Raw genomic sequence first — 20,839 nt, forward strand, 5'->3', positions numbered from 1 at the left:
AATGTCTACACAGCGCTTCTCTTTCTCTCCGCCATCACGGCCTGCTCTCAGTCAGCGCTCTGACTCTCCGCTCTCCGACAAAGCAGGGAGGGGCAAGGTGCGAGCAGCAGAGAGAGAGACAGAGAGAGAGAGAGAGCAGGGAGGGGCAAGGTGCGAGCGGCAGAGAGAGAGAGAGAGAGAGAGAGCAGGGAGGGGCAAGGTGCGAGCCGCAGAGAGAGAGAGAGCAGGGAGGGGCAAGGTGCAAGCGGCAGAGAGAGAGAGCAGGGAGGGGCAAGGTGCGAACGGCAGAGAGAGACAGAGAGAGAGAGAGAGGTGCGCTGTTTACACAGACAGATTTAGAGAGAAACGACGTTCGCATGAACTCTGAGTAAATTCGAGTATAATTTACTGGACGTATTGAAGAGAAACTGCGACGAAAGTATCGATCTCATCACGCTAGTATCGATTCGATTCCGATACACACCTTGGTATCGATACACTCTTTTTTATGAATAATAAGGAAATTAAAGATGTCTGAGTAATCTACGGTATTTCTACTAAAAACTAAAATAAGTTAGAAAGTATAGTGGTTCGATCGAAACACGGATTGAGAGAAAAAACATTTAACTCAACAACAGAAGAAAATGGAGGACAGCAGCAGGAGGTTCGGGTGTAGTCTAGGATGAGTGCCAGAGAAGAACAGCGGCAGTCCATATCCATACTGTGAACCAGTTCTACTGCATTGTTCTGACTCTGTGTTTTGCAGAATAATGAAGTCCACGTTTCTGGCACTTGGTTTGTACATATTCGGTAAGCAGCGTGTGAGACCTGCTCACATTACAGCTACTGTTTATTCAGAACACGGAGTTAAAATTCATTACTTTATTTTTATATGAACTAGTAAAGTGTACTACCGCCCAATTTAATGCAAAAGACAAACACCAAACTTCATTCTAAAGGGAGAAAATGTTTCCACTGCAGTTATACTGTAGTGCAGTTGGTCTCCAACTTTTCTGGGACTGAGGGCTCCCCGAAGGAGGGCTAGTCATTCAAAATAATTTACTTAAAATAAATAAAAGGCTTAACATCCCTTTTAAAATAAGACCATGGAGGGTTATTTGCTTTTAATTAACAACAATCAAGGAATAGAAACTGGCATTTTAACAATTTTAATTATGAATAATCATAATCTCAACATATCAATACTGTTAGGAATTACCAAATTTTTTTCAAATTCCAAAGTTTAATTTATGCTAACCCTTATTAGTTAATGCTAATAAGTTAATAATGCTAATAATGAACATATTTTGTTTCTTGTAATCTCATGTTGGGAAAGTACATTTGCCCTCTTTTAGAATTATACGCACAAAAAATTCCAATATTCTCACTGCAATTAATTGCTGTTACATAGCTGCGCTACAACCTCACATTACCTGACCTTCCAAGTTTTTGTACTTGTGGAGCAAGTTTCTCTGTCAACCATGCCTTATCTTGCAAAAGAGGGGGCTTCGTGGCTCAAAGACATGATGGTATTCGCGACCTTTTGACGACACTACTTGGTAAAGTCTGTAATGACGTAGAGGCAGAACCGAGACTTATCCCACTAGACAACGAAGGTTTTGATCTGAAGTTCACCAGTAGAAGTCCTGAAGCCCGACTCGATATAAAGGCTGGAGGTTTCTGGACCAGGGGAGTTACAGCATTCTTTGACATCCATGTAACGCATGTAAACTCTCAAAGTAACCAGAAAAAGCATACATCGGAGATTTTCAAAGAACAAGAGAACGAAAAGAAAAGAAAATACCAACAAAGAATCCTCAATGTAGAAATGGGTACCTTCACACCCCTGGTTTTTGGAACCAATGGAGGCATGGGAACCGAATACCAAATGTTCCTTAAGAACCTAGCCGAAAAATTTGCACAGAAAAATGGGGACGATTATGCTACGGCAATAACGCGGATAAGAACTAGACTGTGATTTGAAATTATGAAATCAGTACATTTATATTAGAGGATCAAGAACACTATTTCAGAAAACAACCAATGAAACAGTGGACGATTTTAGATTACTTTTTGTCAGAGCTGAGGTTTTGTAATTTTTTTTTTAACCCTTTGATGCAAAACATATGCACACCCCTTCTAATGCACAACATGGGTCAAAAATGACCCGCATTTCATTTTCCAGGTTATTTCATGCTGACTGAGTTTTTCTTTGCTCTATCTTTTGAAATCAATTTATTTTATGATTGAATATTCCAAGTATTCTTTAAATATCTTGTTTTTAATTACCACAAATCATTTATTTAATTTTTTCTTTCCTACTTTATGAACAAAAATACTTTTTATATTACTACACATGGGTTATCCAAGTGTGATTTAAAATTAAATGTCTTAATACTATAATAATAATTTGTTTCAAGTAATTACTTTAGCAGTGAATGGGGCCAGTTATTTATTTATTGACTATGTAGTTAGCTATATATATATAATTTTTTCATGTTTTAAGATGCCTTGAGACACTATATATATATATATATATATATATATATATATATATATATATATATGTGTGTGTGTGTGTTTTTTTTAAATGACCAAATATGATTTGAACAGTGCAGTAGTCACTGGCTATTTTTAGAACATCTATCGCGGGCACCTCCCAGGCTCCCGGCAGGCTACCTGGTGCTGTAGTGTATATATAGTTTCATTTATATTTGTCCAAGACAAATGGCGCCTCACAGCTACAGACAGTAAGATCCCAAGATCACCACCATGTTCTCCAGAACTCATCTCATACTTCTCCTTCTCGCAACATTTTATTTAATTTAATTTAATCTTGAAATGTTAATAATTCCACAGCATCAGAAACTCATGCAGATGTTTTGAAACTTACTGTGTTTAGGCTGTTATTACAGTGTGTAGGCGGATCACAGGCGGTGGTCCAGAAAGTAGGTTATAGAGGTGGAGAGGAGTTGATGTCCTCTACTGCATATCCTCTTTACATCATCTGTGCTGCACTGCCAGCTTAAAGCACACCCTGTGGGGTGTGGGTTTGTTTGTTTGTTTGTTTGTTTGTTTGTTTGTTTGTTTTTCTATCACGACATCATTAGTGTGGCATACTAATACACTGTGGGATACTTTGCTTCACTTCTTCATAACCTGGAAAACCTTTTCAGTATTATTCACTGAATGTCTCTCATCTCATCTCATTATCTCTAGCCGCTTTATCCTGTTCTACAGGGTCGCAGTGTTATTCAGTAAATAAGAATGAATTCATGCATTAACCCATCCATCTTTATTAACTGCATTATCTTGGTCAGGGTGGCGGTTGATCCAGACCCTATTCTAGGAACACTAAGCATGAGGCAGGATTCTACCGTGGACAGGACATCATATAATTACACTGCATCATGCACACACATTCATACCTAGGGGCAGTTAAGAGAACTTGGTCCACCTACTCTAATGTTTTCTGGAGGTGAGAAGAACAAACACACAGACATGGGGAGTGCATGCACAGACACTGCACACAGCCACTAGCGAGAGCTCAGGATCGATCAGGGAATCTGGAGCTGTGAAGCATCACTACACCACCTTCTTCTTCTTTTGGCTGCTCCCGATTAGGAGTCGCCACAGCAGATCTTTCGTCTCCATTGCTCCCTGTCTTCCACATCCTTCTCTACCACACCTGCCACTTTCATGTCCTCTCTTACCACATCCATGTATCTCCTCTTTGGCCTTCCTTGTTTTCGTGTGCCTGGCAGCTCCATCCTCAACATTCTCCTTCCAACATGCTCTGCACCTCTTCTCAGGATGTGCCTATACCGTCTCAGTCTCATCTCTCTTAGCTTAATTCCCAAGCTCTCCACATGTGCTGTCCCTCTGATGTGCTCGTTCCTTATCCTGTCCAACCTTGTCACTCCCATTGCAAACCTCAACATCCTCAACTCCGCCACCTCCAACTTTGCCTCCTGTCTCTTCGTTAAGGGTACGGTCTCCAATCCATACATCACAGCTGGTCTCACTACTGCCTTATACATCTTACCTTTCACTGGGACTTTCCTATCACAAATGACTCCAGAAATCCTTCTCCAACTGCTCCACCCTGCCTGCACTCGCTTTCTCACCTCACTATCGCAGCCCCCATTTTCCTGCACAGTTGACCCCAGGTACTTGAGTTCACCAACCTTCTTTACATCTACTCCTTGCATCTTCACTACACTCTCATCCCCATTCTCATTGATGCACATGTATTCTGTTTTGCTACTGCTCACCTTCATTCCTCTTTATTCCAATGCATACCTCCATCTCTCCAAGCCCAGCTCAACCTCCTTTCTACTCTCACCACATATCACAATATCATCCGCAGACATCTTGTTCCACTCTTGCCTCACTTCGTCTGTCAAGCTATCCATCACTATGGCAAACAAGAAAGGACTCAAAGCAGATCCTTGATGGAGTCCCACCTTCACCTTGAACCATTCAGTCGTTCCAACTGCACACCTCACTACTGTTTCACTGTTCTCATACATGTCTTGCACCACTCTAATATACTTCTCATTCACTCCACACTTTCTCATACAATACCATAACTCATCTCTCGGCACTCTATCATATGCCTTCTCCAGGTCTACAAACACACGATGTAGCTTTCTCTGGCCTTCCCTGTATTTCTCCATTAACATTCTTAAAGCAAAAATTGCATCCGATGTGCTCTTCCTTGGCATAAACCCGTATTGTTGTTCGCAGATTGCTACCCCTCTTCTCAATCTCGCCTACAATACCCTTTCCCATAACTTCATGGTGTGGCTCATCAATTTTATCCCTCTGTATTTACTGCAGCTCTGCAGATCTCCCTTATTCTTGTATATTGGGACTAGCACATTCTTTCTCCATTCATTTGGCATTTTCTCATTCTCTAAGATCTTATTAAACAATCTCGTTAGGAACTCCACAGCCATCTCACCCAAACATCTCCAAGCGTCAATCGGGATACCGTCTGGTCCGACTGCTTTCCCAGTCTTCATTCTTTTCATGGCTGCCCTCACCTCATCCTTACTAACCAACTCTGCTTCCTGATTTGCTGTCTCCAACGAATCTGACCTTTTCTCTCTTGGATTCTCCTCATTTAATAAATCCTCAAAGTACTCTTTCCACCTTCTTAATACACTCTCTTTGTTTGTCAGCACATTTCCATTTACATCTTTCATCACTCTTACCTGCTGTACATCCCTCGCGTCCCTGTTTCTCTGCCTAGCTAGTCTGTACAGGTCTCTCTCTCCTTCTTTGGTCTCCAGTCTTTCATACAACTCCTGGTATGCATCTGCTTTTGCCTTCGCAACAGCTCTATTTGCCTTCTGTCTCGTCTCTCTGTATAACTGCCTGCTTTCCTCATCTCTCTGATCGTCCCAGTTCTTCTTGGCTAGCCTCTTCTCTTTTATAATTTCCTACACTTCTTTGTTCCACCACCATGTCTTCCTTCCTCCTTTCCGATGACCACCCTAGCAAAAATCAACCACCATTTGCCCTTCCACAATTCTGTCTCTTACACCATATCTGCCCATCACGTCCTCATCTCCTCCGTTTCCCTCGCCAACATGTCCATTGAAATCTGCTCCTATCAGCACATGCTCCTCCCTTGGTATACTTTCTACCACTTCAACCATCTTTTTCCAGAAAGACTCTTTCTCTGCATTCTCACATCCAACCTGTGGGGCGTACGCGCACACAACATTGATTACCACTCCTTGAATCTCCAACTTCATGCCTATCACTCTATCTGACACCCTCTTCATATCAATCACACGCTTGACCAACTCTCCCCTCAAAACAATACCAACACCATTTTTCTTTCCATCGACTCCAGAATAAAACAACTTGCATCCACCTCCAATGTTCTTGGCCCTGCTTCCTTTCCACCTCATCTCCTGCACACACAAAATGTCCAACTTCCTTCTTTCCGTCATACCTGCTAACTCTCTCGCTCTGCCAGTCAGTGTTCCTACCCTCAATTCTAAGCTCCTTCCCTTCCATCTTTCATGGTCTCTCCTAACACACCTCCCCCCTCTCTTTCTTCTTCTCCATTTTGACACAACAGTAGCATACTTTCCACTGGCACCCTGTTGACCAACAGTACCGGAGGCGGTCGTTGTTAACCCGGGCCCCAACCGATCCGGTATTGTATTTCTTTTTTCAATCCACATGTTAGATTTGGCACAGTTTTACGCCAGATGGCCTTCCTGACGCAACCCTCTCCAATTTATCCGGGCTTTGGACCAGCACCAAGAGTACGTTTATGCACCCCCAGTGACTGGATTCATCACTATGCCACCATGTTCTCCTTTTATAATAATCATTTTAACAATCAGAAGAACAAGAAGCTTCTTGTTTTCCCTAATGATTGGCATCAGTAAGCTGTGTATTCGTGTCATACAAACATGCAGAATGGTGCGTTTCAGCAACTTGTCAATCAAATAAGCTGTACTTCTAGCTCACAATAATGTCACAACATATGTTTTACATCACAGTACAACTAGGTGCATTGGTGTTATCTAGTTGTATAAGAAGGGTTTCACAATAAGAGTTTCAGATTTTGTTCATTTTTAAAAATGTTATTTGTGTAGGTTCATTCAAATTCAAGAATTGAAATAATGTGAAAGGTAAATAAATCTTAATAGGCGGGGCCTCCATAAGTGTAGTTGTAGCTTATGTTTGTGTCTGGACTTAAACCATCATTCCAGCTTTTACTAGCTTGGAAAGTACATGAAAAAAACGATTTGTTTTATCTTCAAACAGGTGTTTCTGCTCTCCTTACATATGGAGCCGGTTGCGGGAAAGGTGAATATCGATCAACAGCTGGAGAATGTTGTCCGATGTGTTCTACAGGTATGACATGGTGATACTTGAGTAATTGACTAATAATAGAAAGTAAAACTAAATAACAGGTATAAAGTTGTTAGGCAGTAAAAATAATTAATTCATCTTCAGTAACTGCTTTATCGTGGCCAGGGTTGTGGTGGATCCAGAGCCTATCACAAGAACATTGGGTGTAGGGCAGGGATACACCTTGGGTGCGATGCCAGTCTGTCACAGGGCATCACATTAACATGTACAGGCGATTTAGAGTTGCTAATCCATTTAACCAACATGAGGTAGCAAAGCTGTGTCACTGTACTGGCACTGATAGTTAAAAAAAAAAGGTTATCTGGTCTGATGACACTTCGATATAGGTAAAGCAAAATTGTGTTTTGGCTTAACTCATGCTAGCTACTTTTTAAAGGTCTGAAAAAGATGATTTGATGAAGAGCTTTTTATGGTGAACGCATTCATGTATCTGTCCTCATCAGTTAATATCACAGTTCATATCTCTCTGTGTGTGTGTGTGTGTGTGTGTGTGTGTGTGTGTGTGTGTGTGTGTGTGTGAATATTTTCTGTGTGTCCTGCAGGGACAGTGGTTATAAAAGACTGTATTGGTGATTACAGTACAAAATGTAAACCTTGTTCTAAAGGAACATTCATGAATGAACCGAATGGACTTCCAAACTGTTTTCCATGTAAAACCTGTGACACAGGTAAATATCATTGTGACAATGTCTTAAGTCTTTAATTCTTGTTTCAATAATCTTAATCTGAGGGTTTTCTAATCTGTGTTATTCTTTTGAAATCCTAGGTCTTTTTATTTTGCAAGACTGTACCATAACAAAGAATACCGTCTGTGAGGTCTTGGATGGATATTACTGTTTGCGCTACTCACAAGGAGAATGCGCTCTTGCAGTGAAACACAGTGAATGTAAACCTGGGCAACATATAAAAGCTCCAGGTGGGTACAAAAGCTTCAGTCCTTCCTCTGATCACCATCACATTGGAAAAAGGGGCCAGTCTTGAATCAGTAGCCTTTCATGCATAGATATTCCACAACACTGCCATAAAGAGGACCCCTAAATATGCTGGCTTTGGTTGTTTACATTGGAACAACCAAACAACAAAGCTGGCAGAAATTCATGCGAGTATGTGTGTTTACATTGTGCTTTTGAACTAGCCACTTCATACTCCAATGAAAAAATGGTATGCTTATGGAGTGGTGTGTGGTGAAATATTGGAAAATGTATCTAAAATAAGAGGCTAGGCTCCTGCATTTTACACCTCTTAAAGAGTTTTCACTACATATCACAGATCTTTGAGTGAAGCAGTGAAAAGTAGGAGCCTCAACAGCACTCAAATTCTATAAAGTATTTTATATACAGTCAGGTCCATATATATTTGAACACTGACAAGTTTTGTTATTTTAGCTGTTTACCAAAACATATTCAAGATACAGTTATATACTCAATATGAGCTTAAAGTGCAGACTCTCAGCATTAATTTGAAGGTATTTACCTCCAAAGTGGAGGAAGGATTTAGGAATTACAGCTCTTTAATATGTATCTGCCTCTTTTTCAAGGGCTCAAAGGTAATTGGACAGTTAACTCAAAAGCTATTTCATGGGCTATAAAAAGAGTGCACTGGTGAGTTTGGGAACTCAAAAAGGCCTGGATGTCCATGGAAGACAACAGTGGTGGATGATTGCAGGATCCTTTCCATGGCGAAGAAAACCCCCTTTACAACATCCACCCAAGTGAAAAACACTCTCCAGGAAGCAGGTGTGTCAGTATCCAAGTCTATCATAAAGAGAAGACTTCATGAGAGCAAATACAGAGGGTTCACCACAAGGTGCAAACCATTAATTAGCCTCAAAAATAGAAAGGCCAGATTAGACTTTGCTAAAAAAACATCTAAAGAAGCCAGCCCAGTTCTGGAACAGCATTCTTTGGACAGATGAAACTAAGATCAACCTGTACCAGAATGATGGGAAGAAGAAACTATGGAGAAGGCTTGGAACGACTCATGATCCAAAGCACACCACATCATCTATAAAACATGGTGGAGGCAGTGTGATGGTATGGGCATGCATGGCTTCCAGTGGCACTGGGTCACTAGTGTTTATTAATGATGTGACCGAAGACAGAAGCAGCCGGATGAATTCTGAAGTGTATAGGGATATACTTTCTTCTCCGATTCAGCCAAATGCAGCAAAGTTGATTGGACGGCGCTTCACAGTACGGATGGACAATGACCCAAAACATACTATGAAAGCAACCCAGGAGTTTTTTAAGGCAAAGAAGTGGAATATTCTCCAATGGCCGAGTCAATCGCCAGATCTCAACCCGATCGAGCATGCGTTTCACTTGCTTAAGACAAAACTTAAGGCAGAAAAACCCGCAAAGAAGCAACAACTGAAGACAGCTGCAGTAAAGGCCTGGCAAAGCATCACAAAGGAGGAAACCCAGCGTTTGGTGATGTCTATGGGTTCCAGACTTCAGGCAGTCATTGCCTGCCAAGGATTCCCAACAAAGTATTAAAAATGAACATGTTATTTATAGTAATGTAAATTTGTCCAGTTACTTTTGAGCCCCTGAAATGAGGAGACTTTATGGAAAATTGGTTGCAATTCCTAAACGTTTCATAGGATATTTTTGTTCAACACCTTGAATTAAGCCTGAAAGTCTGCATTTCAGTTGCATCTCAGCTGTTTCATTTCAAATCCAATGTGGTGGCATGCAGAGCCCAAATCATGAAAATTGTTAGCCTAGTAAACTAGACCCATCCGCCTAGCGGCCAAAAATATTTTTGCCTAGCGAATGGGTCTAGCCTCGCACCATATAAACAAAAACACTCCGGGCATCAAATCGTGCCCGCCAATCACAACGCAAGGTTTTTGTTTGGATTCTTTGGGCGGGCTTTTGCAGGAGTGATGACAAGGCTGCGCGACGCTGGAGAAAGCACAACAGGAAAGATGGCTACGGTTAGTGAACAGCGCTCGTTTGACTCCGCTTTGGAATCAGTTTTAGAAGAATTAGACTTGGAGTTTTCATTGAAACATGAGCAGGAAGAGGCTCTCCGCTCATTCCTTTTCAGGAAGGACGTTTTCGCTGTTTTCCCGACCGGCTATGGCAAAAGTCTGATCTACCAGCTGGCTCCGCTCGTAGCCAGAAGGATAGGGCTAGTTTGTGCAGTACGAAGAATTAATAAACAGCTTTGAAACATTACTTTTTGATTGTTTCTTATTTCCCCGTTATTTTAAATTTAAGGGAAATTATTTCACCAAACACCACTAAATAAAAACTCTCAAAAACAGTTTAAGCAAACCCTTGAAAAAAATGAGTGTATGTTAAGTATGTGGTACAGACTCCAAACTTGTGGTCATTATCTCCAAACTTCTTAATATCTAGAACCTGTTTATTAATTAATACACATTTTGAAAAATTATTTATTTCAAGGCCTCCCCCACTGCTTTCTGTCGCTCTGACTACGTCACAGTCACTGTTGCGCTGATTGGTCAGAGCGTTGGCCGATACGCACAGAGACAGTTTGAAAGACAGCGGGTTGTCCCTACCCACCCCCGTCGGAAATGTCTACGGATCGAGGCCAGACTAAATATTCACATTTAGTCTGGCTTGCCAGGCTAGAAAATTCTGTCACTGTCCAAATATTTCTGGGCCTAACTGTAGGTGCCTGAAAACTTTAAGAACATGAAAATCTGGACTAAGTTAGTGTTAAAACATCAGATGAAACAAAAACAACAAAGATCTTATAATAAAGGAAGTTAGGTGAAAGAAATGCCCCAACCCAGAGGTGCAGGATTGTGAAACATGGCATCCTTAAAAACAAACATCGATAAATGGGCCTATTATAAACATGTTATATGTTTCACTAGGGAAATTACAGTGTATTTGAGGATGAAATGTTTTGATGTTTAACTCTTTATTTACAGGAACCAAGGCCTCAGATACAGTTTGTGAGCCCTGTCCACTGGGATTTTATTCTCCTGAAGGTGTGAACTGCACAAAATGGACTGAGTAAGTAATGTAATGTATTTGAGATGTTATAATATCATGTTTTCCATTTTGGATCTTTATTTTGCATCTTTTGCTTTTAACCAGAGTGGGGGTTTTTTCTTTGTAAAAGTGTATTTACTTTTTCCTTCAAGCTGTTCAGTCAGACATGAGGTTGAGGTTCAGGAAGGCACTTCCATCAGAGATGTTCAGTGCAAACCAACAAGAAAAAGATATGGGCTCATACCAGCTTTCGTCTTATATTTACCCACAGTTTTAGTTTTATTTTTGAAGCGCAAAATGAACTGTGAGTTATGTTCAAGTTTTTAAACACTGCATCAATTCATTATCATTAAACATACCATGTGGTCAGACACCTAAAGCATCAATATAATATATTCTGTAATAACTGTATTGCAACAAGTGTTTGCTTTATATTAATATTTTACACTATTATTGTTTTGTTTTGCAGGTAACACAGGATTAAAAGGAAGTGCTGATATTTTATACAAAAACCTTACAGCAGGTATTATTATTCGACCCCTTTGTGTTTTACAGAAGCACAGTGCAGACTCTTCAAATTCACAGCCAGTGTCCAGTAAAAACCTGACAGTGTTTTGGGTCACAACATATCCAGCCTGTAGCTCTTTAATGTGCTGTAATTAAAGTTCCCCATGTTATCAGAGTTGATCAGCGGAGAGTTTAAGCAGTGGCTTTTGAGAACCCTTGATCATGCACATATACCAGTATATCCATAATGAATTAAAAGTTAAAGCTGATCTTCCCCTGTGACCCTGATGGATAAGCACTATAGATGATTGATGGATGGGAAGTTAAATCTGATGAATTGTAACCTTCAGTGTCAAATTATGGGAACTGAGATTCCCTTCATATAAGCGTATATAAATGTTGAATATTATAATAGGACTATGCTGATGTAGCGTCCATCTTTACTCTTCACTTAAAGCTGTAGTTCTTATTGGATTTGTTCTGGTTACATGTTTCGGTTAGATGGCTCGTCTGTCTGTAGATCTCTGAATGCTGCTTCTTTCTGTGCTTACAGAGTCCTGTAATGGAAACAAATCCTGAAGTTCTAGAATGTGCAGCATCATCCAGTAAACAGTAAGAGCTGCCTCTTCTGTTTCATCATGAATGCATAAAGATGGTTCATACTATAGAACGTAAGTGTGATTTACTTTCCTCTAGGGAAGAAAATGAGGAAGTGGATCAACCAGCTACAAGGTGACTGATGAGGAACACACTGTGCATCTGAAAGAAAAGTGAATTACTCCACAAGGATTTATTTCAGTGTGTCATGCCCGCCTGGCTCAAGGCAGCCACAACATAAAGGGGAGACCACGCCATTGCACAATTAACAAAAGACATTTATTAAAGTAAAGTAACTATATACAAAAGTCAGTGCATGAAAGATAAAGCAAAACTGTAGTGTATATCAGCATAATGAAGTGGATTGCAAAAGTAAAGCAAAAGGGTCAAGCGCAGCCCGCTCTGGCCCCCAACGCGATATAGCCAGGAGAGAGTAGGAGAGACCCCCGGTAGACTGCCAAGCCTATACTTCTCCACCTCCCAATCACGCCATCAATTAGCCTACGTCACTAGGACTGCAAGCTCCCCCTGCAGGCCAAAGACAGGAAGAAGAAGAAGAGCCCGTTGGAAGAGGCAGTGCAGTTTGGACTGCCATCTGCAGAGACAGTGCAAGGAAGACTCTTAAGAGCTTTCTGTGTGACAGTGTTCCTGAGTGTGTTGATGCTCCCGCTGCTGAGGACTGTGGGATTGCGTGCGTTCTCCATGGCGACTGAAGCGTATTCATCCGGGACTCACTCTGCAGCCTTTGTCACCTGCCCCAATGACACCGTGGCCAAAGACCTGGCCAGAGGGATAGTGGAGAAGAAACTGGCAGCCTGCGTGAACATCGTGCCCAAAATCACATCAGTATATGAATGGCAAGGAAAGATCGAAGAGGACAGTGAAGTGCTGCTGCTGATGATTAAGACGAGGACGACAAAGATCTCTGCCCTCGCTGAATATGTTCGGTCCAATCATCCGTACGAAGTGGCCGAGGTCATTAGTTTGCCCATCGATCAGGGGAACCCTCCCTACCTGAAGTGGATTGGAGACATTGTGCCTGAATAAATGAGCAAAATCACAGACAGGATGAAAGAAATTCTCCACAAGATCCTGAAAGAAAAAATGCTGGTTATTTCTGTGTGTTCATGAAGGAGGAATCAATCTCCTTATTTTTATTATTTTCTGATATAAAAATGTGAGCAGAACAACCAGCAGCACCAATAATGTGCAGCTTTGACCTGAAATAACTTGTTTCACTTTAATAAAAAAGATGCCGCTTGCTGTAAAAAAAAAAAAAAGGCCAAAGACAGACACAACACAGAGCCAATAACACTGGCAAACGGAACTGGAAACGTGACGAACCCAGCACAGGCAAGCTGGGGCGTCACACTTAGCAAACCATCAGCTCTACAAAAGCAGAAATTGATTTCTTTCCTTTTTTTTTTAAGAGGCTTCTCTTACTGTTGCCCTTTTTACTGGTTAAGAAACTCCTTGAGGCACAGTGGTATTGTGCTCTATTGTTTCCATTTTTAAGAATGGGTTTGATGGTGCTGCACAGGACATTCTATTTTTTTAACAATTAAACCCTGATTGATCCTTTTACAGAACTTTGTCCTGAACTTGTTTTGATGTCTCCTGCATCTTTAGGATTCTTATTGTTTACTTCTGTTCGCTAACATCCTCTGGATCTGGAACATGAAGGTCATAGGCGGAGTTTGACTTTTGCGTCGGGGGGGCAAAAATTGTCACGCACTCTCACACGAACGGGCGCGCGCGCGCACACACACACAAAGCAAACCCACAAAGCGCATTACACATGATGGCACACAAGTGACACTCACTGCCGGCAACCATAAAGTTCAACTTTTATCACGATTAGATGATGTTCAAAACCAGTTGTTACAATAGTTTATACAGTACACAGTAGCTGCTAGGCCTATATCTATTTATTTAAAAAAGTGTCTTACCTAGTGCAGAAATGAATGTCTTTTTTTGCGTCCTGCGTAAATATCCACAATCGTCTCGGGTGACAGCTTGGCAGTTATGTCGCCCTCGATGTGAAGAACAGCAAGAGCTGAAAACCTTGCAGCTCCCATTGTTAACCGTAGCCAGTTCCGAATCCTTCTCATTGCAGAAAAACTTCCCTCGGATGTGGCAGATCCAACAGGTAGAGTCAGTGCCAACTGCAGCATCTTGTATAGATTTGGGTAGATGGCTTTTGTCACAGTTTTTTGAAGATGTTCACGTGACACATCTCCGACAGTAGAGGCTTTAACAAGGTCCATCTCTGCCCCAACAAGGCGATGGTTAATTTTCAGAGGCTGCGCATACTTTTATATGAGAGGTTCGATTCCATTTTTGTCACATCTTAACACTGCTGCACAGGCCTGTGCGAGTTCAACAGCCTCTCCCGTGAATCGTCTGTCCAGTTCGCAAATGATGGTATCCAGCACTGGGAAATACAGGTGCTGTTGGAATCCAGGGGTCTCACTCTGCGACATTTGCACAGCATTTACATCAGTTTCTTCTCTGTGGCCCAAAGTCATTGTTATCAGGAAACTGTCGAGGGAGGTGGGGGGTTGTGTGGCCCGTTTTCTTTTAGGTGCAAGTGGTCCTGGACCAGCAGGTGTCTGACACTGAATGTTCACATCCTCGGGTACAGAGATGTTGTTGTCTCGGCAGAACTGTTTCACTGATCCCCATACATTGTTCCACTTATCAGCCTGTCTCTGGGATACGAAGTGCGCTTTCAGGTTGTCGGTAGCACCGCCGCTTCGGAAAGTGAAAGGTTGGAGGACTGAAGGGCTTTGTGCGTGACATGAATCACACGCAATATGTCTTCAAGTACAATGAGACATGTAATGAATGACAACCTGGCCATGTGTTCATAAAGGCCAGTGGCCTCCACTGACCATTTGTCTCCGTCATCACTTATTTCTCTCAGGCACTGTGTAATTGCAGAGTAATGTGTTTTAACTGCATGCAGAGAACGCCACTTGCATGCCCAGCGCGTCTCGCTGGGCTGCGCAATTTCAGTTGGTTTCATATTTAGCGATTTCTGGACTTCAATAAAGCGATGATGGTTTGACGGCTCTGCAAATACAGAGTACAGTTTGCCGATGACATTCAGGAATGTTTTGACACTACGATTTACGGTGCAGCAGTCCACAAGCACAAGATTCAGTTTGTGCGCCAAGCAGTATGCTGCGTATGGATTCGTCTCTTTGATGCACTGCTGCACTCCAGAAACTTGGCCGGACATTGCGCCATCGTAACTCTGGGCAACAATTGAGATGTTTTTCAGTCCACACATCTCCAATCCTGTGTTTATGGCGTCCACGATCCCAGCTGCGTTTCGAGATGCCGAACAATCAATAAAACACAAACGCTCTTTGATTTCAAGCTGCTCTGTATATCTTAAACTGACAGTTGCTCAGTTTTCGATGACCTGGCCTCATCTGCACTTACAGCAAAAAAAACCCAGTGTCCTGTACTTTCTCTGCAATTTCCGCATAAACCAAATTTGCACATCTCAATTATTTCGTTCTGAAAATCTGGACTTGTAGCATTGAAATAATTTGACTGTATACTTTGAAAGTCAGAATCATATTTCTAGAAGAATTTGCAAACCTCAAGATAATTCCCCCAGGATTCTGAATCGTTAGCCTCCCTGTGTTCACGGAAAGGCAATCCAAGTGCAGACAGCTGTTTGGGTTTTGCTGGCATTCGAACCGGGTTCGTTGGTGTGATAATCCAGCAAACCCCCACTAGGCCACCAGGGGGGTGACTCAAATGCAGATGCGAGAGGCAGAAGTAGAAAAAAGTATCAAAAGGTTTATTTACAATATATACACAAAAAGTCCAAAAAGTAATAATCCAAAAACGCTCAGAAGATATAAGGGAAAAAATAAAAAATCCAAAAGTACAAAACAAAAGCCAAAAAACCAGAAAAGAAAAGGCAAAAATACCAAAGCTCAGAAGATCCAAAAACGCAGTAACTACTAGGTCCAAAAGAAAAGTAAAGTGCAAAACAAAGAACACGGTACAGAGGAAACTGGAGATAAACATAACAGCACAAAGACTCCGTGACAAGAGGACTGAACTCAGGGGGTATAAATACACAAACTAAATTGAACACAGGTGAAGATAATCAGGACTAAAGAGGCAATTAACACAACACAAAACACAGGAACAGTGGCGGCCTCTAGAGGCCAAAATAAACATGACATGAAAAGGAAATAACAGCGGCCTCTAGAGGCCAAAACAGTCCTAGTCCTAACAACAGCAACCTCACGATATCCGTGACTTTGCAAAGATAAGATCTGTTCTTCTCAACAGTGGCGTTGTGGCTCTCCGACAATTTGGCAGCTATCGATCCTCCAGAAGTGCTCTGTTTAAAGTTGTCCCATTTAACCATACAGTTCTGATGGGCCAGGGAATTTGCATGTTTTTCCAGTTTGGTGCTTAGTTTTTTCCAGTCACTTACGCCCTTTCGCAATGATTCCTCCACGCTGCTGTCAGTCTGGAAGTGGCGGCAGGCGAAACAGAAGACAGCATCCTTTAAAACAGAGTATTCAAGCCAACAGTACTTGTTGTAGTAATACGTGGAAAAAGATCGTTTAGTCTTTCCAAACAATTTTGAAGGAAATTCTGGAAGAATAGGCTGCTTAGGACAACAGTGCTTGTCGCCAAGATCATTTTGCTCTGCTGTAGGCAAGCTAGGCAATGTGTAGGCTCTTGCATTTAACGGCATTTTTAAACTGACTTTACTTCCCCGAAAAGAATATGAACAGACAAAAAATAGAAAGGAACAAATACAACATTAAATGCCAGTCCATGTACATGTGACTTACTTTTCACAATGAGAATGCCTAGGCGATCACCTTACATAACATTGCATTACATTTAGCGGTTATTGTTTATACAAAGCTACTGAAAAAAGGACAGATTCAGCAGCATACAAAATGTGGGGGCATACAGGTTAATCAGGGTTAGTATATAGGAGAGTTTTTTTTCTTTGTTGTTTGTTTTTTGTAAAGGCTTTACCCCGTTTAAAACAAAACAAATAACAAACAACAAAGAAAAAAACTCTCATATATACTAACCCTGATTAACCTGTATACCCTGTATGCCCCCACATTTTGTATGCTGCTGAATCTGTCCTTTTTTCAGTAGCTTTGTATAAACAATAACCGCTAAATGTAATGCAATGTTATGTAAGGTGATCGCCTAGGCATTCTCATTGTGAAAAGTAAGTCACATGTACATGGACTGGCATTTAATGTTGTATTTGTTCCTTTCTATTTGTTTTTTGTCTGTTCATATTCTTTTTGGGGGAGTAAAGTCAGTTTAAAAATGCCGTTAAATGCATAGGCCTATAGGCCAAGTTTAATGACCTTGAGGTTATCAGAGGTCATATGTCGTTTTACAAATGAAAAATGAATTCAGCACCCAAACATTTAACAAACAAGGCCATTTGCTAACTTCATTAATTATTTTAGTACATTTCATTCCTTAGAAAGCTGAGAAACTGGGTTCAGCTGAGACGTTTACAGGCCCAAAGTTCAATGACCTCTAGAGGTCAACAGAGGTCAGATAGAGCTCGGCGTATTGCAGATTTGAATTCGGCACAACCAAATTGACAAAATAAGACTGTTTGCCGACTTTGTCTCAAAAATGCCTTTAACTCCTTAAATAAGCACTTTTTTGAATTTTGGTACCAGTCTAAATCCACAACACTCAGCTGTGTGTAAATTTTATATGTTGAAAATTTAAAAATGCCAATTTAGTTGTCATTTGAGCATATAACTGAAACAAATTGTCTGAAACGGAATTAGCCATTCTCTGAAATGGAATTTAATGTTTTTTGAAACGGAAAACAGGAGGCTCTACTATATTTGCATTCAATAAATGATTTCTAGATCTTTTGCCTTTATTGTCTTTGAAAAAGGCGTCAAGAACCCCCTACCACCCCTAATGCAAAAATGGTTTGCATTAAGGGGAAAAAAACGACATCGTTCGATCACAGCGCTTCGACAATCAGCGTGCGTGCCATTTGCCAACATGCACAAGTCAGGAGCACAGAAAAGAAAAGAGAAAAAGAGAGGAAGAAACCAAGAGACTCAGGGGCACTCACTGCATAAATATTTTAAAAAAGATTCGGATGATGCAGCATCCCCGTGTCCGCGTGGGTTTCCTCCGGGTGCTTCGGTTTCCCCCACAGTCCAAAGACATGCAGGTTAGGTTAACTGGTGACTCTAAATTGACCGTAGGTGTGAATGTGAGTGTGAATGGTTGTCTGTGTCTATGTGTCAGCCCTGTGATGATCTGGCGACTTGTCCAGGCTGTACCCCGCCTTTCGCCCGTAGTCAGCTGGGATAGGCTCCAGCTTGCCTGCGACCCTGTAGAAGGATAAAGCGGCTAGAGATAATGATAATGAGATGATGCAGCAGGTACTAGCAAAGGCAGTGGGGCAGCTGAGCCAGGTAAGACACAGCCAACTTTTTCCAGCCCTGTAAAGTAACCCCAACCAAGGCACGCACGGCACGCAATTCATGTTACAAACAAGGGGAGAGCAAGTCACACTGAACACCATATCAAACGCACAGGGCACTGAATCATTTCATAACCACAACGGCTTAATAACATTGTGTTTCATATATCTGATTGAAGCTAAGAATATTCACATTAGCCCGCAATCATATCCCACCGTTTCTCGAGCGGTGTGTATTTCTCTGCTTTTCACACTGGACAGTACGCTTGCACAGTACATTATGTTCGCCCCCAGCTCTGCCCGAAATCCCCCGTCCATCGCTGCTCCTTCAAGAGCACCCCAATTGCGTGATTATAGTAGACTATCCACGAGTTTAGGAAGGCATTGCGGGGGCTGTCGCATGCAGGCTTGGGGCGTAACGGAATACATTTAATGGCGTTCGGTTAAAGGATACAAAATAACAGTAACCGCTTATTCCGTTACAGTACAGGGGGGAAAGTGTGTGTGTGGGTTGGCCGGGGGGGGGGGGGGGCATTCAGAGCATTTTGTCCCGGGCCCAGCCAAAGCTGTCAGCGGCCCTGGTCAGGTGCACTTTAAAGGAAAAACCTAACATAATTTGTGTGCAAGAAACTTGGTTGAAGCCTGAATTAGATTTTATCATTAAGGGATATACTGCAATTAGAAGGGATAGAGGAAATGGTAGAGGAGGAGGAGTTGCAACTTTTATCCAAAATGGAATCCGCTATAAAGTTCTTGGGGTCAACAAGAATCATGAGTCAATTGTGACTAAGGTATGGACTAAAAGAGGCCCAGTGAATATAGTGAACTATTATAATCCGTGTGGGAAGCTAGATGAAAATATTCTGGAAAAATTTTAGAGCCAGTACAAGGTAATATGGTTTGGTGTGGAGATTTTAATTCACACCATTTGCTTTGGGGCAGTGATCACACAGACTCAAATGGTTATATAATTGAAGAGTTTATTGATAGTAAATGTTTGGTATGCATTAACAATGGGGAGAGTACACGATACAATGGTATCAGCAACACAGAATCTGTCATTGATTTGACATTCTTATCCAGCAAGCTAGCAGGTACTAGTTCATGGAAGGTAGTAAAGAAAACTACAATTGGTAGTGATCATTATCCAGTATTAACTAAAATAGGATCAAAAGAATACCAAAATGGAAAATGCAAACTGGGAAAACTTTCAAGTATTATGTGCATTAAGATGCCTTAAACTAAGGGAGGTGAAAGAAATAGATGTTAATGAATTTAATAGTGTGTTGGTTGATGAAATAATAATGTCAGCTGAGGAATCTATACCTAAAGTTAAAGGAAATGAGAGAAGTAAGAATGTTCCATGGTGGAATAAGGACTGCAGTAAAGCAGTCAAGGCAAGAAATAAAGCTTTTAAGGATCTTAAAAAGTGTCATTCTCAACATGCTTTGATTGAATATAAGAGAGCTCAGGCAGCTGTTAGGAAAACAATTAAAGCAAGAACGTGTACCTTTTGGAGGGAATACTGTAATAGTATAGGAAGGACTGTGAAGCTGTCTGATGTATGGGGCATGATAAGAATAATGGGAGGGATTAGAAGGAATCATGAGTTACCAGTCTTGAATAGTGGAAATATAGTAGCCATTAATAATCTGGAAAAAGCTGAACTTTTAGCACAAACATTCAGGAAGGTGCACAGCTCTGAAAACCTAACTAAAGAGGCTAGGGCAGTTAGAGGCAACATCTTAAGAAAGCACCCAACTGTCTTAGTAAGGAAGGAAAGTTCAGAAAACCCATTGGATCTGCCCCTTACCATGTTTGAGTTGAGGAAAGCCATATCTGCCAAACAGACTACTCCAGGGAAAGACATGGTATGCTACAAAATGTTAGCAAATATGACAGACAATACACTAAGGATAGTACTGAGATTATTTAACAGCATATGGGATTCTGGGCATCTTCCATCAATGTGGAAGCATTCAATAATAGTTCCTGTACTTAAGCCAGGGAAAGAACCCTCTGATCCTGGTAGTTAGGCCTACAGCATTAACATCACAACTGGGCAAAGTTATGGAGAGGATAGTCACAGAAAGAATAACCTACCATATGGAAAGTAAAGGACTCTTCTCTCCCTATCAGAGTGGTTTCCGTAAAGGCCGTAACACAATGGATTCAGTCTTATGTTTAGAGTCTGACGTTAGGAAGGCTCAGACCAATAAGGAGATAGTAATAGCAGTATTCTTTGACGTAGAAAAAGCCTATGACATGCTCTGGAAGGAGGGTCTGCTAATTAAGTTAGAGTCCATGGGAATAGGTGGGAAGGCATACAACTGGATTTTGAATTTTCTATTTGACAGGAAGATACAGGTAAAAGTAGGTACAGAGTATTCTGAAATATATACAGTGG

General features: G+C 41.3%; 2 protein-coding genes across 2 annotated transcripts; both read left to right on the forward strand.

Moving 5' to 3' along the window:
- The first annotated feature begins 236 nt into the window (after positions 1-236).
- On the forward strand, positions 237-12,146 carry LOC132893298 (tumor necrosis factor receptor superfamily member 14-like). The gene is made up of 9 exons (XM_060932291.1): positions 237-789; positions 6,775-6,864; positions 7,425-7,550; positions 7,649-7,798; positions 10,790-10,874; positions 11,006-11,157; positions 11,323-11,376; positions 11,914-11,972; positions 12,057-12,146. Exons 1-8 carry the CDS (start codon positions 750-752, stop codon positions 11,937-11,939), a joined length of 723 nt encoding a protein of 240 aa, XP_060788274.1. The 5' UTR covers positions 237-749; the 3' UTR covers positions 11,940-11,972; positions 12,057-12,146.
- On the forward strand, positions 12,112-13,546 carry LOC132893301 (protein CutA homolog). The gene has a single exon (XM_060932296.1). It carries the CDS (start codon positions 12,618-12,620, stop codon positions 13,002-13,004), a length of 387 nt encoding a protein of 128 aa, XP_060788279.1. The 5' UTR covers positions 12,112-12,617; the 3' UTR covers positions 13,005-13,546.
- Positions 13,547-20,839: the final 7,293 nt, after the last annotated feature.

The sequence above is a fragment of the Neoarius graeffei genome, chromosome 10, assembly GCF_027579695.1.
Source record: "Neoarius graeffei isolate fNeoGra1 chromosome 10, fNeoGra1.pri, whole genome shotgun sequence".
NCBI lineage: Eukaryota > Metazoa > Chordata > Actinopteri > Siluriformes > Ariidae > Neoarius > Neoarius graeffei.

Excerpts from the sequence above, each read along its gene's own strand:
- LOC132893298 (XM_060932291.1), top strand. The coding sequence starts at position 750 with ATGAAGTCCACGTTTCTGGCACTTGGTTTGTACATATTCG. Across the intron at positions 10,875-11,005 it reads AACTGCACAAAATGGACTGA|CTGTTCAGTCAGACATGAGG; the intron begins GTAAGTAATGTA and ends TTTTCCTTCAAG. Across the intron at positions 11,158-11,322 it reads TTTGAAGCGCAAAATGAACT|GTAACACAGGATTAAAAGGA; the intron begins GTGAGTTATGTT and ends TTTGTTTTGCAG.
- LOC132893301 (XM_060932296.1), top strand. The coding sequence starts at position 12,618 with ATGCTCCCGCTGCTGAGGACTGTGGGATTGCGTGCGTTCTCCATGGCG.